General features: G+C 41.9%; 1 protein-coding gene across 18 annotated transcripts in view; it reads left to right on the forward strand.

Annotated features, from left to right (window-relative positions):
* Window positions 1-14,411, forward strand: part of ARMH3 (armadillo like helical domain containing 3) — a 132,109-nt gene that overhangs the window by 44,819 nt on the left and 72,879 nt on the right. For all 18 annotated transcript variants that reach the window (XR_012624013.1, XR_012624014.1, XM_074831109.1 and 15 more), the window contains 2 exons: window positions 11,828-11,910; window positions 12,421-12,547. Coding sequence is in view for 16 of the 18 variants with exons in the window: in XM_074831109.1 (XP_074687210.1) it covers window positions 11,828-11,910; window positions 12,421-12,547 (210 nt within the window). In the remaining 2 variants the exon portion in view is untranslated. The remainder of the gene's footprint in view (window positions 1-11,827; window positions 11,911-12,420; window positions 12,548-14,411) is intronic.

A 14,411-nucleotide genomic window follows, 5' to 3' on the forward strand; every position in this document is an offset into this window, starting at 1 on the left:
TATGTAGCCTTCTGTTCACTTGCTGATTCTAATGTTAGCTAGTCTCTAATTAAGGAAAGCCACTTGTGTGTCATCTGATGGATAGATGCTCTTCCTTTGTGGGTGCTTTGTCTTCACTATGGAAGGGCAGCAGCACTTTTGAGAAACCTTCTGCATTTCCTTTTTTGATTTTTTAGGTTGCAATGGTTGCAGAAAAAAAGCAGTGGAGCCAGGTGTTCAGCATCTCTCAGGACACCTATCAGGCTGTTTGTGCAGTCTGTAATATTTCATAGTTTTTTTGTTATGCCACTGTGTGGTACATTGCTTACATATGATCTTACTTCTGTTGGACTTCCTTTTTCAACATCTGAGCTTGAGGAAGAACAGTATTGTTACTGAGTCTTAGCTTCCCTGTTAGCTTAATTCTTTCATATTAAGTCAAGAGGCAGGATCATGGCACTCAATACAATATAAATCTCTAGCTCTGCTGTCCAGATGACCAAGAATGTTTAGCTGATAGGGAATGATGCAGGGGTTTGAGAGCTGGAAGCACGACTGACAAAAAGGAAGATCTGTAGGTGGCAAAAGTAGTGTATATATAAGCTGGCTCTAGCTAATAGTGTGAAAATAAATGTCATATCACTAGTAGAGCTAGATTCTGGAATATCCTAAAAATAGTGCTAAAGAGCAAAAAGCAATTGTAATTTGATTAGCCTATGAAAATGATTACCAAGTGCAGTTACTGATAGGTGGACCAGACATTCAGATCCAGAGATGCCTCTTGACCTTGGTTCCTCTTTAATAGACCTTTCCAGCAGATTTTTAGTTTCAGTTCAATCATCTATGGTTAGTATGTGGCTCTTCCCTTTGAGCGCTGAAGAAAATCTTCAGGTTTTTCTGCTGTGACAGTGTACCATTACTGGTAACTAGCCTGGAAATTTGGCCAAGGTCAGAAACTGTAAGGGGATATGATTGTGTTGACCTGTTCCCTTACAGACATTTAGGCCAATTGGTATTCTCCTGGATTGTTATGCCAGGCACCTTATACTTTTTAAATACTGATTTGCTGGATGTCAAGTGTAAGGTGATTTGTAGAGCTGACAAAGAAACTTTAACAACCAGTTTCCTCCTCTCAGAAGCAGCATGTTATGCCCAATGTTTTTCTTAAGTTCTGCCCCTTGTCATTTGAAAATGAGGTTGATTTTGCTGGTCATAAAGGTGGGGTTTGGGTTTTAATTGTTGAACTCTTAACTAGTTTCTACAGCACTTGAGTGATGGAAGGTGCTATATATGTTGTTGTTGTCAAGCATGTATAAGCTATGCCAAAAGAGTTTTCGTGAGTCATTTAAGCTTTTTATATAAAAAGACCTAATTTCTTCAACTCTTCCCACCTCAAAATTAGTAATGCTTGAGCAATTCACTCTGAGTTTAGGGAGTACAGGTAACTTCTTTGTGGTTGCTATGGTTTGTTTTAAACAAAAGCCATATTTAAAGAAACAGGAAAGCAATTCTAACTAATATAGACTTGTAATAGCAAGAGTGGATCATAAAAAATCTTAGATAATAATGAATAATGGTGAAATAGCCATTTATGAATGTAAAGTAGAATTAAAAATGAGCTTTGCCATTAGTAAGTGCTGAAGATCAGTTCTCAAATTATAACATAGGGGCTAGAGTTTCTTATCTTGTAGCTTAGTTAATTTGATAGATGCCAAATGCACTATTAAAATGAAGGTGCTTCATATGTGTAGCATTATCAAGAAGTTAATTTTTCTCTGTTCTTAGTTTAGGATTATCAAAGGATACTTATGCGATGCTACCGGACAAAACATACTTTTTTTCCTTTTTGTGTACTCCTTAGATCTTTTTGTCAGTTTCTATATTTATAACATGAGGATAATATTGCTTTCAAAATATTTTTGGGTGAATGCTAAAGAGGTGAAAGGTTTCTATGTGGAACATTTTAAAATAAAGTAGCAATATTTTTGGAGAGAGAAAAAAACCCCACTTTCAGTATGTATATCACACTTGCCCTTATACACTGCATACTTAAGGTGGTGTTGTTCAGTTGCTTGTACTTTGCTTTGTTACTTCTGTGGCTGAAATACTGATTACTGATAGTATTTGTTACCTGTGGCATTTCTGGTTCTCCAGCTGTTGATCAGGTCTGCTTGAGCCCTCTGATTTGTGTGGCTGAACAGATTGGAAATCAGGTGATGTTGTGTCTCCCCTTCATCTCTAATCCTGCTGTCACTGTCACATTCTGCAGCAGCTACCTGGCAAGGGAAGCTTGTCTTCTTGCAGCTCTTGTGGAGTCAGGGTTCATATACTGGTGTACCAGACAGTGTAGTTCACTGGTAAAATGCCTGATCACTAGGTGCCTTGAGAGTTTGAAAGACTGTAGAGCCACTTGGCCAGTTAGCAAATGACTTAAAGATTTTAGGGAAAAGAATTAAAGATCTAAAATTTGACCTTCTTACAAACTTGCAGAATATCTTCTGTGGCTTTAAAAAATGCTACCAAGGTTCAAGATCCAACAGCACTGTCTTCTGCATGCTTCTGAAGTCTTAAGAGTTCAGAGGAAGCAGTCAAGATCCAGCTGATGGTATAGATAAGGCTGCTGTGGTAATTTCTGTGCAGTGAAGAATTCTATGATATAGTAACAGGGGAAGAAATGTCTTTAAGCTGTGAAGGATTTGCAAGCATAAGAGAATGGTCTCTTCAGCACAGCCTCTTCAAAGGTAACTAATAAAGGTCATGTGTAGGAATAGTGTAGAAGAACAGGAGCTTGTGTGTTAAGTGTGAAATGCTTTCATAAAGTGAAATCTAGGATGAGTACAAAGAAGGTCTTTTTGTCTCTGTTAAAGGGTCTCATGTCTATGTGCCTTTTGATAGTGGGAGGCTGGCCCAACTTTTCAAAGCTGCACATTGGAATCTCCATGTAACTGAGAGCTCCCAGCCAGGTGCTGTATGCCATGCTGGAGATTTGGGATCTCATGAGTTGTTTGAGTACAAGGTGATGCTAGCTTTTTAAAGAGTGCCACCTCACTGAGGAATGAAGCTGGAAGTGGGAAGGATGGGCTCCCTCTGAAGTTGCCAGTGGGAACACCAGGAACTGAGGGAGGAAGAGGCAAGAGCAGCATCCAGGCTGGTTAAAGGTGAGCTGCTGAGCAGGTGCAATGGGAATGGGAGTTCTGAGTTGATGGGGTGGGTAAGTCTTTGGGATCTTGACCTGGGAGGATGGAGACCCTAAGGTGAATTGGAGGTGATAGTGTGTTAGGAGGAACAGGGGGCCCTGAGTATAGGAGGTTCTAGGTGGGATGAGGTCTGGGGTTAGAGGGTTAGGGAGGGTGGGAGGTGTTACTGGATAGAAACTTTTGGGTTAGAAATCATTGCATGATCTGGAAAGTGAGCTGTTCGGCATTTTTAACTCTCAGGGATGGGACTAAATATCCTTTTCCTATTCTCTTATTTTAATGCCTTCCTGGGACCCTTCTTCAGTGTGGGAAACTGAGGAATGAGAGCTAGCATCTAGCTTAGGTGTGTATCCTGGGTATTTTGTTTTCCAGTGCTTCTTAATGTATTGTATGCTTAAAAGAGGAAAGGATGTTTTCTTCTCAGAATGATGTTTTGACCTTTTCAGCCATGCTTATGACTTCTTTCTGTGCCAAGACGGGTATGGACAGGACTTCACGGGTCTCTTAGTAGCACCCTGACGACAGAGATGCTTAGCTTTATCTCTGTTCCTTATCTTTGAAATTGAATGAAAACAGATAATATTGGCCAGGTGTTCAGTAGGAAGCCCAACAGGTTCACAAGCACTTGTGCTTGTTGACTCTAGTAAAGTTTCTGAGGAGGTGGAATAGTTCTGAAAATCTATTGGAAAGAATGTAGTTTCTTACACAAACTAAAGGCTGTAACTGTTGTGTGTCATGGAATACATAGTAGGAGTTGGCAGCCCTTAGAGTTTCCTATTTTCTTTACCGATAGGGGTGCTGGTGCTTGGTTGGACACGTGGTACTGTGTTGGCACAACCTGATACAGGAGTTCGACTGTTTGTCCTGCTAGCTATTTCAGTGAATCTAGGAAAGGGCTGAAACTGAAAGACAGTTTTATAAAATAAGTTTTGTCTGCAGTTGTGATGTATGTTGTGGGTTGATATTCATTAATTTATTTAATTTGTACTCTGGTAGCTCTCCATGTTGCCCTAAAGAAAATGCCAGTCAAAGAACTAAGCTCACTTACAGGCAGAAGACATGTGACATTCAGAAGTAAGACTGCAAGCATCTGCTTGTAGTCTTCTGCTGTCATTCTCAACTGGTGGTCTAATTTCATGTTAACCTTTCCATGTTACCTCCTTCAGCCAAAGCTAAACCACTTCTGTGGTAAGAGCACACAGCCATTTGGTGAAATATACTGGTATAAATTTCCTAAAGAAGATAGTGCAAAAACTTGGTGGCTTTCCTGTAAAAGAGGATGTTCTAAATTCCCTGCACGGGGCATTTTCAGGAAGCATCTGCTTTTACTTATATTCTTCTTTAGTGTTCTATTACTTAATTCTAGTTACCTTCACTTTATTTTAACATATTTTAATACTGATGAAGAGTTTGGCTCTGGTTGCAGATGAAGAGAAAAAGAATAATACAAGATTTGTGGATGTTATTGATAACCTAGTAAGATCAGGATGGGAATTCTTCACCAACAGAGCCTTGTTCAGATGGGCACAAAGGAAATTTAGTCATTTAACTGGACAAAAGTCTAGTAACCTTTTGGTCATCCTGCCTCAGCCTGGCAGGTCTCATCCAGATATGTAGCTCTGTCCTGCAAATTACTTTTTAAATAAAGCTAGCTAACACTGAAGAATTTGATTGTGAATCCCTAACAGTTTGCAGATCATGGTGACCTAGTGGAGATAGTGTGATAAGTTCTCCTGGGAAACAGTCCCATTGATGACAGAAGCATTACAGCCAGAGCTATTCACAGCCATCTCTTTGTCTGCATGGAGGGGTTGCAGCATTCAGAATGCAGTGATTTATCCCTGTCCCCTTTCTGTTTTCAAGAAGCAGCACTCTTGGGTGTCTTTCTTTGCTGTCTTTCCATGTTCTCATACAATGTTTCTGCTATTTCTCCAGATGCTTCTCCTTTTCTGTTTTAAAACCCCATGCAAAAATGTGCAACCTTAACTCCCAAGACTACTATTTAATTAACAGTGTGAACCTGCACTGTCAGACAGAACAGAATTGAGCTCAATACTTCCCTTTCCTCTAAAGAGGAATGAAGCTTGTGGGTGTGTGCTTTTTTATTTTTTATTTTAAAGAAAAAAGCATATTGTTCATATGAGCTTTAGCTTAAGTTGGAAAATTTGATTTCTTTCTCACTGCTTGCTGGATTGCTATCAAGCAGTATTGCTCTAGCATCAGCAATTAGCATTTCCATTAAGCTTGCAATTTTCACACCGTTGGCTGCGGTTAGGTGGGAACAGTGAGTACTGGGGATGGAGACTATATAAAGAAAGTAAAGGATTGGAAGTGAAGTGGCCTACTCGACTGATCCTCAGAGGGATGGCTTATGCCAGCATGTGCTCCAGCCCTCTGGCAAGCTGTTGTTTCTCACTAAGAATGCAGGCTGCTTTCATGCTTGTACCCCGCGAGTCATGGGGAGAAGAGGGAACAGCTGTAGAATGCTGAGATGCTGGTGATGGGGAGCCTGCCAACAGCCGGCTGCTGTCTGCCACAGAGCTTTGGTGGCCGGGAGCAGGAATTCGGCAGCGCCTGTGGCAGCGAGCAGGGAGGCAGCGCGGGCAGCGGTTAGAGGAGACGTCCAGCCAGGTGAATAGTTACAGCTATGAGTGGGGTGCTCCCTCCTTATCAGAGCAGAGAGAAGGAGCTGAAGCATGTTGAATAGTGATGTTGACAGAGCTTTTATAGCCTCCTCTGCTCCCCTGAGAGGGGACTGCAGCAATGGTGCAACGGTCTTGTTTTCCAGCACTTTGGCTGATTGACGGGAAGCTGCAAGTGCTGTCCCTGAGTAATTGGTTCACTTGTCCAAGGATGCTGGGATAGTTTGTGCCTCAGGGGATTCTGGTGCATTAGTTTGTAATGGCAATGTAGCTATTTCTTGGACACATTTTCTATTCCTCCTGCTCTATCTGGAAACTACCTCTGTTGGTTCTCTTCTGTCAAACCCTATCTGTAGATATTAATGTCCTGCTGAGTTTGTTTTGATCACTGTTCTGCTGAACATGGCCAGATCTGCACCCTCTTAACACTCAGGTCATCTCAGTATATTGTGTTTGAGCCTTTTGCTTCCCTACTTCTGAATTTTTCTTCAAGTATATAGCATTTATTACAGGTGATTACTCTGTTCCAGGGTTTCTCCTCCTCCTCATAAGAGCACAGTGGGATATATGGTTATCCTAGCTTAGCCCTTGTGACTTCCAGTCTGTAATAGGAGAGAAGACTGGTCTGTGGTTATGGTATTCATGTTGTGAGAGTCTGTTATTTCCACACTCTGTACTGTAGTTTCTCTCATGTAAGCGAATGATGATGAATTTTGAAATCTGAAGAGCGTTATGAGAAAGTGTTGTTTGGCTTCTTACTTTTCAACAGGCATTTGATGTTGACCGGTTAGAGACAGAATACTGAGGGCCTTTGGTCTGACTGGGTACAGCCAGGGCTGTTGCTCTATTTATGCTTCCAGTGCTGTTGCAAACAGAATGGTGCGTTTTTCTCATTTATGTTGGAGAAATTGAAGCACAAAAAGACCAGAGTGCTGATTCCTGAGGAGTTGAATCCAGTTTCTTCTCAGTTCCAGTCTAGTGCACTAATCCTTACCAGATCAGGTTTACCATGTGCTACAATGAGTGGTATGGACCTTGCCTTGAGAGTATGTATGTGTGAACAGGCTGGCTATAAGAGGTCCAGAGTGGTTACTGTGCTGCTGAAGCACTCATAGGCAGAGGATTTTGCTGCAGCATAGAAGTGTTGCCCAGATGTCATTATCAGCTGCTCTGTAGTGACATGTGGGTGGGAATCCTCTTAAGGGGGCTGTGATTTGAAACACTGAAAGGAGAACACTGAATATACTCTTGGTACAATGGTAACTTCCAGAGGGAATAGGAAAATCACTGTTCTTCCCAGTGTGCCCTGAGAGGTGGAGGGTAGAAAACTGGAGGATTTTTAGTAGTGTACAGGATCCTGTTAATTGATGTTATACTGCAGCTGAGGAGCTCTCACATCTCTTTCTCACTTGCTCCTTTGTTGAGGGCCATTATATGCACCATTAGAAGATTTTTGACCTGTAAGTGCAGCAGATGCGATGACAGAGGCCTCCATACTGTGCTCAACCCATCCAAGCTCTCATTGATGTGTGTCTCAGGGCTGTTCTCTTCTGCTCTGTTGTGCAATAACGCATCAAAGCCTTCTGATGCTCTTGGCAGAGCCTGTGCTACATTCTGACTTGCCCAGGGGATGGTACTACTACTTTTTTTTTCCGTTTTCTCTACTTAACCTACCTCCACGCTCCTGTTGCATTACATGTGATCCAAACAGTGAACACTGAGGCACTAAATAGAACAAAACTTTGTGTGAATCCCAGATGTGCTGGGGCTGAATATACTTCTGTTTGAAACGAGGCTTACTGGGAGAGAAGGTGAGTCTGCTATGGGAGGAGGAAGAGAGGAAAGAGGGAGTGAAGGGCATCTGTAACAGGAATTACATCCTTCCTGGTAGAAGAGAAGAAGAGATGCTGGCTGCCCACAGTCTTCTTACAGAGGATTGGCTTGAAGAAGGGCTGCAAATAACTGAGCAGGAGTACTGTTGCTCCTCAGCAAACAGACTGGCCACGAGAGCTGATAAGGGCAAGTGTCTGTCCTCAAAAGCAGCTGTGCGGCAGAGGAGCTAAGAGCCTCTTTCACTGCAGTCATTTCAGTTTAAAAAGCAGTGTGGGTATCTGTAAAAGCTGGTGACGTCACTTTTCATCCTTTGGCTGTAATAATCCTTGGGAGAGAAAATTGCCTAAAAACCAGCCTGTATGCCTTACACCACTTTCACATACAGCCAATCATATGGCTTCATGTCCGATTTAAGTGTCCACTCAACATGCTTTTCTACTTGGTTTTAAGGCTGTAAATGTAGGTGTTCAAGGCTGTGTTCTCGGTTTAAGAAGCACAGCCAGTGCACTCAGCTCAGGTCACAAAATGAGGAGCTTGCACGCAAATACCAATGGCTGCTAGTTGAGTTTAGTTACAGCCTTCTGCTTTTGTTGCTAAAGAAGTTTTAGTGACACTATTGTATCGTGAAATTATAGGTGTTTCAAGACTCACTGTAGTGGATGTATTGTGTCCTGGTAAGTGATGCCAAAGACAGGTATCTTCAGAAAAAAAAAAAAGCTCTAGAGGCTGTTGCAAAAATGGTGCTGTTTTCCAGTTAATGTTAAAATAGATCTCATGCCCAAACCATCCATCACTGTTAAATCCTGGAGCACAAATTGGGATAATGTGGCTGAGCCCAAGCAATAGCCACAATTCTGTCTGCCTGTGCAGCTGAGAGATTGAACTGCTCCTCCATTGGGAAAAAACATGGATAATTTCCTGGCTAGTGTGAGAGGGCAGCCTGCAGATGGGATATGAGAGGTGAACAGTTGATTGCAGCAGGGAAAAAGTGACACATTTGGTTTGGCTTCAGTTTGCTCAGGAGAAGTAGCAGCAGTGCCCCATTGGAGCTCAGGGGCAGAGGGGCGTTCAGCCAGTTGGACCTTTGCTCTGAAGGTTTATTCAGTGTGTGTAATTGTCACTGAAGGGCACTGTGCATATGAAGCTGGATCTAAAAGTTGTTAATCCTGAAAACTCCAGGGCATAGCTGTCCTCATTTTCAGTACAGGGTCTGCTTTGCAAGAAAACTAGAGAGACAGAGGTAGCCATAGATTTAAGGGTTTGTTTTCCACAGTGTTCCTGTTTCTTAGAGCCACTTGAACAGAGGCTGGTGCAGAATGTGCTGGTGTGGAAAAAGATAGGTTGCTCTTTGAGCATCAGTGTAGTGTATATCCTAATTAGGAGCACTGCAACTTCTTTCGGAATGTGTGGTTTCCAAACAGTTGGATAAATTTGTCTGTGCCGTGCACACAGTGACTGTAAACCTGGTGAATTAGCGTTTCTGACCAGCTCTGGGCCCAGCACTGAATTTCTTCATGTGAAGCACGTCCTTCTCCTTCCTAGTTCTTAGGGAAGGAATTTAAGTCATAGGTCGGCTGTGAGTAAGCTATGATGCAGTGCAATTCAGGTATAAAGACTGATTTCAAGCAGCGGTAATCTCTTGTCTTCTTTCTAACTGGAACAGAAAAATTAAGCATGAGCAAATTCATCACAATGACTGGAACAAATGTAGGAGCTATTGTTGGGCTAGAACAGAGCAACAGTTCTCCTTCAAGTGTTGTCACCAATATAGAGCAGTGCAAGTGCTTCAGGGTGGTATCTGAGACATACCGCAGTGGGCAGTGGTAGGGTACTTGTCCCTGGCAGTTGGTGAGTGCTCGTGCTCTAGGCAAATGATGGTTGGACTCGTTCTCTTAAAAATGTCTCCCCATCACGGGCGGCTTTCACGTTCACTGTGTTTGGTTCTTCAGTGGTTTCTTGTCGTGCTGTGCAATCACCCACCAGCAAGGGCCTTTCAGCAGGGCCCTGGTGGAAGAGTGAGAGACAATGGGATGAACAAGAGCCTTTGCACCACTTGTTACAGGAAATCCAGAGCTCTGCTACTTGGCTTTCAGAAGCCCCAACTGCTAGTAGTTGAACAGCAGCGGCTGGTCACCAGTTGTGGTTGTGTTCACTTATGTGGCCAGGGAAGAGGTAAAACCATGCTTATAACTTAGAGACATGGCCAATAAGCTGCTGTGACACACAGGGCAGCTGTCTTCAGTCCAAGGCACTGACTGCGGGAGACTCTACTTTTTTGCTGTGGAGGCTTGGTTACCTTGGCAACCTGTTTTTAGCTGGATCTCTGCTCCGTTGGAGAGCCCATCTGTACCTGCTACTTCTTTGTTTTGAAACGGCTGTTTTACAGAAAAATATCTGACAGGAGTATTTCCAGAGCTGGATTATTGTGGAATCCAGGCTCTGCTTTTGGTCCCAGGAGTTTCAGTCTGATGATGAGGTGATGATGTTATGGGGAGTTCTGAGGCTGGACTGAAAATGTATTAATATATCTGCTTCATGAGGTGGGCTGCTGTCATGGATGGGAGAGATGCTACTGCGAATTGTTAAATCCTGGAATAGCTCTGAAAGATGAATCACTTGCGTGTCTGGAGTTTGCAGAGAACTTTGTTCATTCTGGTTTACAGTTCAGCATCAAGCCACCAGCTGGTAGATTAAACTGAAGTAGCTTCTGTCAGCGATGAGTAAATACCCACACTAGGACTGTAGGCTTCCCTTTTGGGGGCCTATGTAAACTTTTGATACTCCTGGTGAACTTCTAGTATTGGAAGGTAGTGGTTGCAGGACTGTATTCAAAATCTGACAATTTTGTTTAATTCCAGATCTTACCAGTCTCTTCACGTCTATCATTTTACTGTAGGTGTTCTGGTTTTACCTTTTGTGAATACTTTGTAATCCTGAAGGGAGCGGAGGATATATCTAAATTTGCCCTCACCTCATTCCTGTTCTCTGTGCTTAATCTCCTCCTCTTTCATAGCCTGTACCTTTGGGCTACGATGAATGGCCTGTTCTGTATTTGCTATGGGTTTCTCCCAGACTGGAGTTGGTTTTCTTGCAGGTTGCTGGGTAGTGTGTAACACTTATGTAATGGTGGGGGGAAGAACAGATTGACAGATTCTAGTTGTACCTATAAGAAATTGGAGTAATGACTGGTATTACTCTGTTAGATGCAGTTACCAATTAGTAGGTAATTAAGAACCTTTTTTAAAAAGTCTGTATAGCATTTCAGCTTGACTTTGCAGGTCATCTAATTCAGATGTTTTAAGTCTTGAAATCTGTTGACTTCATAGCATTTGTTCCAGGCAGACATCAGCTTTCAGTCCTGAGCAGCTATAATGCAGAAGAAAATAGCTTTATTTTTTGAAATTTTCAAGAACTAGGAAAAAACAAGATAAAGAACTTCAGTTTATTCAAGTTTATGGAATACTATTGTTTGTTGTGAAGTCTGTTTGATTAAAGCTCTTCTAGCCAACCTTTCTGTTAATTCCCACTATCACTAACTGATTTGGGGTGGCTACAGCAGGAGCTTTTATTGTTTTTTTTAAGACAAGTGTGAACAAGATCCGTAGTCTTTACCGCAACAACCCTAGATAATTGACACAATAAAGTACTCTGTCCTTCCTTGTACCATTGCAGCAGCGTTGACATAGAGCTACAGAAAAGCTATGCTGTGGGTTTTTTTGTTACTTCTTTTTAAACTGCATGTATCAACAAGAGTGACAGTTTGGGGCTGACTATGCATACATCATGTTGGTGATGTAGGAAGCAGAAATGAGATAGTTGGATTCTCCAAGCCCAAAGCTCACTTCATGATCTGGCAGATAGAAAAATCTCCCCTGAACCAACTAAGCTAACAAGAGACTTACCTTGAGCCTAAGCAGATTTGATTGGGAAGTCAGTGAAGGAGAATAAATGTGGAACAGTAAAATAGCTGTCACTTACCTGTCCAGGACAGTATTTTAGCCATGAAAAAAGAAACCGACAAATCCCACATGAAAATGGATGTATTTCTGAGAGGTGAGCAGCTGACATTTAGGTTAGTTTACACTAGATAATGAAAATGCATCTGTATTTAAGTGACTTGCTGAGAATGGCTTTGCTTTTAATTTTATTTTAAAAATATGTATTATTTTCTCCTAGCTTTGATCAACTTGTTGAAGTTCCTTATGTCTAATGAGACTGTGTTGCTGGCCAAGCACAACATCTTCACCCTTGCTCTTATGGTGAGTCCAGACAAAGCAAATCCTCTTATTTCAAACAACTTAATATTGAATGAATCTTAGGAAAGAATCCAGGATTTCTGGCCTGGTAAGGAGATACCAGAGCAAGGCCACAAAGCAGAGGAATATCATTGTGGTTGGTTTTGCTACATGTTTGAAAAGGGCGGTGCTTGAACTCACTGTAGAGTTGAAATAAACAAGTCTGTATGAGGAAAGGCTTAGTTTAATTTTCCAGGTTTGGTAATGTTTTTTTCTTGTTCTGTGGCCCTTTAAATACAAAATAATAGAAACCTGTTTTCCTGGCCCCCAGATAGGATAGTATTTAAGTTTCTTGTCTGTCTCTTCTGTACTATGAGGAAAATAATAGATAAAGCAATTAAGTAATGTAATACTGTGTAATGCAATTGAGAGCTATTTCTTTGAAGGTTTTGGACATAGTTTGTATTGTTTCTGTTGCAGAATGGATTTTGTGTAAATATTCCTATTGTAACTTCTTTTCACTTCCTTGTATAGGTTGTGAACCTGTTCAACATGTTCATCACTTACGGAGACACCTTTCTCCCCACTCCCAGCAGCTATGATGAGCTGTATTATGAAATCATTCGTATGCATCAGAATTTTGACAACCTTTATTCTATGGGTGAGTACCTCCTGACTGGTCAGGACTACTGTTGACTGGAAATGAGGGTGGTGCTGGAGGGATGTTTGTGTCAGTTTCTGTCCACCTGCTACTGATGGGTGTCTTGGTGAGTGATCATGTTTTGTGTACTAGGATATGTTTGGTAAATTAAGAATTGAGAGAGAGATAAACTTGATAAAGGGATAATTTTATTTTAGTCAGAAAGAAATAGGAACAGACCTATTGCCTCTCTAGCAGCCACTTACCGTGGTTGGAAATATAAATTTGTTGGCCCAACCAGGTATGTGTATTTCATGCATCTTTGTGTCGTTTGCATCTGTTCAACAGTTTTGAGGCAGAAGGCAGGTACATGCTGCAGAACCAGCCAGCACAGAGCTCAATGCAAACAAGAATTTGGAAAAGAATTTGAGAAACTTATAACAAGAAGCTTGCTGTGCTAGACAAATCACATCATCTACCCTCATTGCCAAAACAAACCAAGGAAACAGCCCTCACAAACCTGCTTGCAATGACAAGCGAATCACTGGACTAGAATGTGCCTACTAGCGAAACGGGGAGAAGCTGCCATCCTTCAGAGAGAGAGAGGCATGCTGGAATGCCACCAAGTGACACCCAGCAGGGAAAAGAGGAACAAAGGAGAGCAAGGAATGCATGGAGGCATAATCAGGCAGTGTATACACAGGAGCATGCAGTCAAGGGTAGCTGCAGCAGCACTGGTGTAGTGCCTGCATGCTTCAAGCTGTGAAGAAAAGAATATAGCTGTGTTCTTTGTTTGCTTTGTTGTAGAAGGACCTTTCTTCCCTTCACTCCCTGCTCCCTTCTCAGCTTGATCACCCAATGAAGAACAGGAGTTAATATAAGCATATGAGGGGAATTAAAGGGCAGTGAGAGACAGACAGTTAGCCACAGCACTCTTCTGACATGGGAGAGAACCATCCTCACCTAAATAAATGTAGCTGAATACTCCCTGCAACTGCAAGCAAAAATGAACTGCCCTTTTGTACAAACTTCCTACAGTTTTCATCCATTATATAAGGGATCGCTTCGCCATTTTTGTGCCCTTTGAGCACATAAGATTTTTTTCTAACCCATTTCCTACTCCCAGGAATTGCAGCTAGTAAGATGAGGTGCTTTTACTAGCCCGTAATTTTTCAAAACCATCCCCAGTGGAAGCTGAAAGAAAGTGGAATGGAAGAATAACACACACAAATACTTACTCAGTTGGGCTGCAATAGGCACATCTGACCTGTTGAAACAATTAATTTGTCACATGAATGTTTTCTATCCTGCTACACAGAGCAAACCCCTTTGAATTAATGTAGATGCCTGAATGGAAACCTTCTCTGAATACATTACTTCAGATATTCAGCTACAGTACCTACTGTTTGACAAAATAATGTTACTCAGAGCTGACATCTTTTTTTTTTTTTTTTTTGCAAATGACACTAGGAAGTGAGAAGGTAACACTGTCTCAAGTTGATGAAAGCCACAGTTTAACTGGGTGTCCTGACAGCTTCACTTTGCTTGTCAGTCCACCTCGTTGGGACTACAGTCACCCTTCTGTCCCCTAGCCTCTGGACATTTGTTAGCACAGATGAGAAAGCTACTCTGTCCTTTAGCTCTCCTGTTAACGTAGTTGAAATTTTCTACGTTAGGAGTGGAGGTGGAATCTAGTTGTCTTGGGTTTTATTTATTTTTCTTGTCCTGAATCTGAACTTTATCCAGATCTGCAGGACTGAAAGCTTCTCTCATGCAATAATGGGCATGAGTATGCAGCCACTGTGCTTATGGATTCACTTGTAGCATCCGTGTTTCTAGATGATCCTAAATTCGGGTGATGTGCTGTTCCTTTACTTTGGAGTTG

The sequence above is a fragment of the Strix aluco genome, chromosome 7 (genome assembly GCF_031877795.1).
Source record: "Strix aluco isolate bStrAlu1 chromosome 7, bStrAlu1.hap1, whole genome shotgun sequence".
In the NCBI taxonomy this organism is placed as follows: Eukaryota; Metazoa; Chordata; class Aves; order Strigiformes; family Strigidae; genus Strix; species Strix aluco.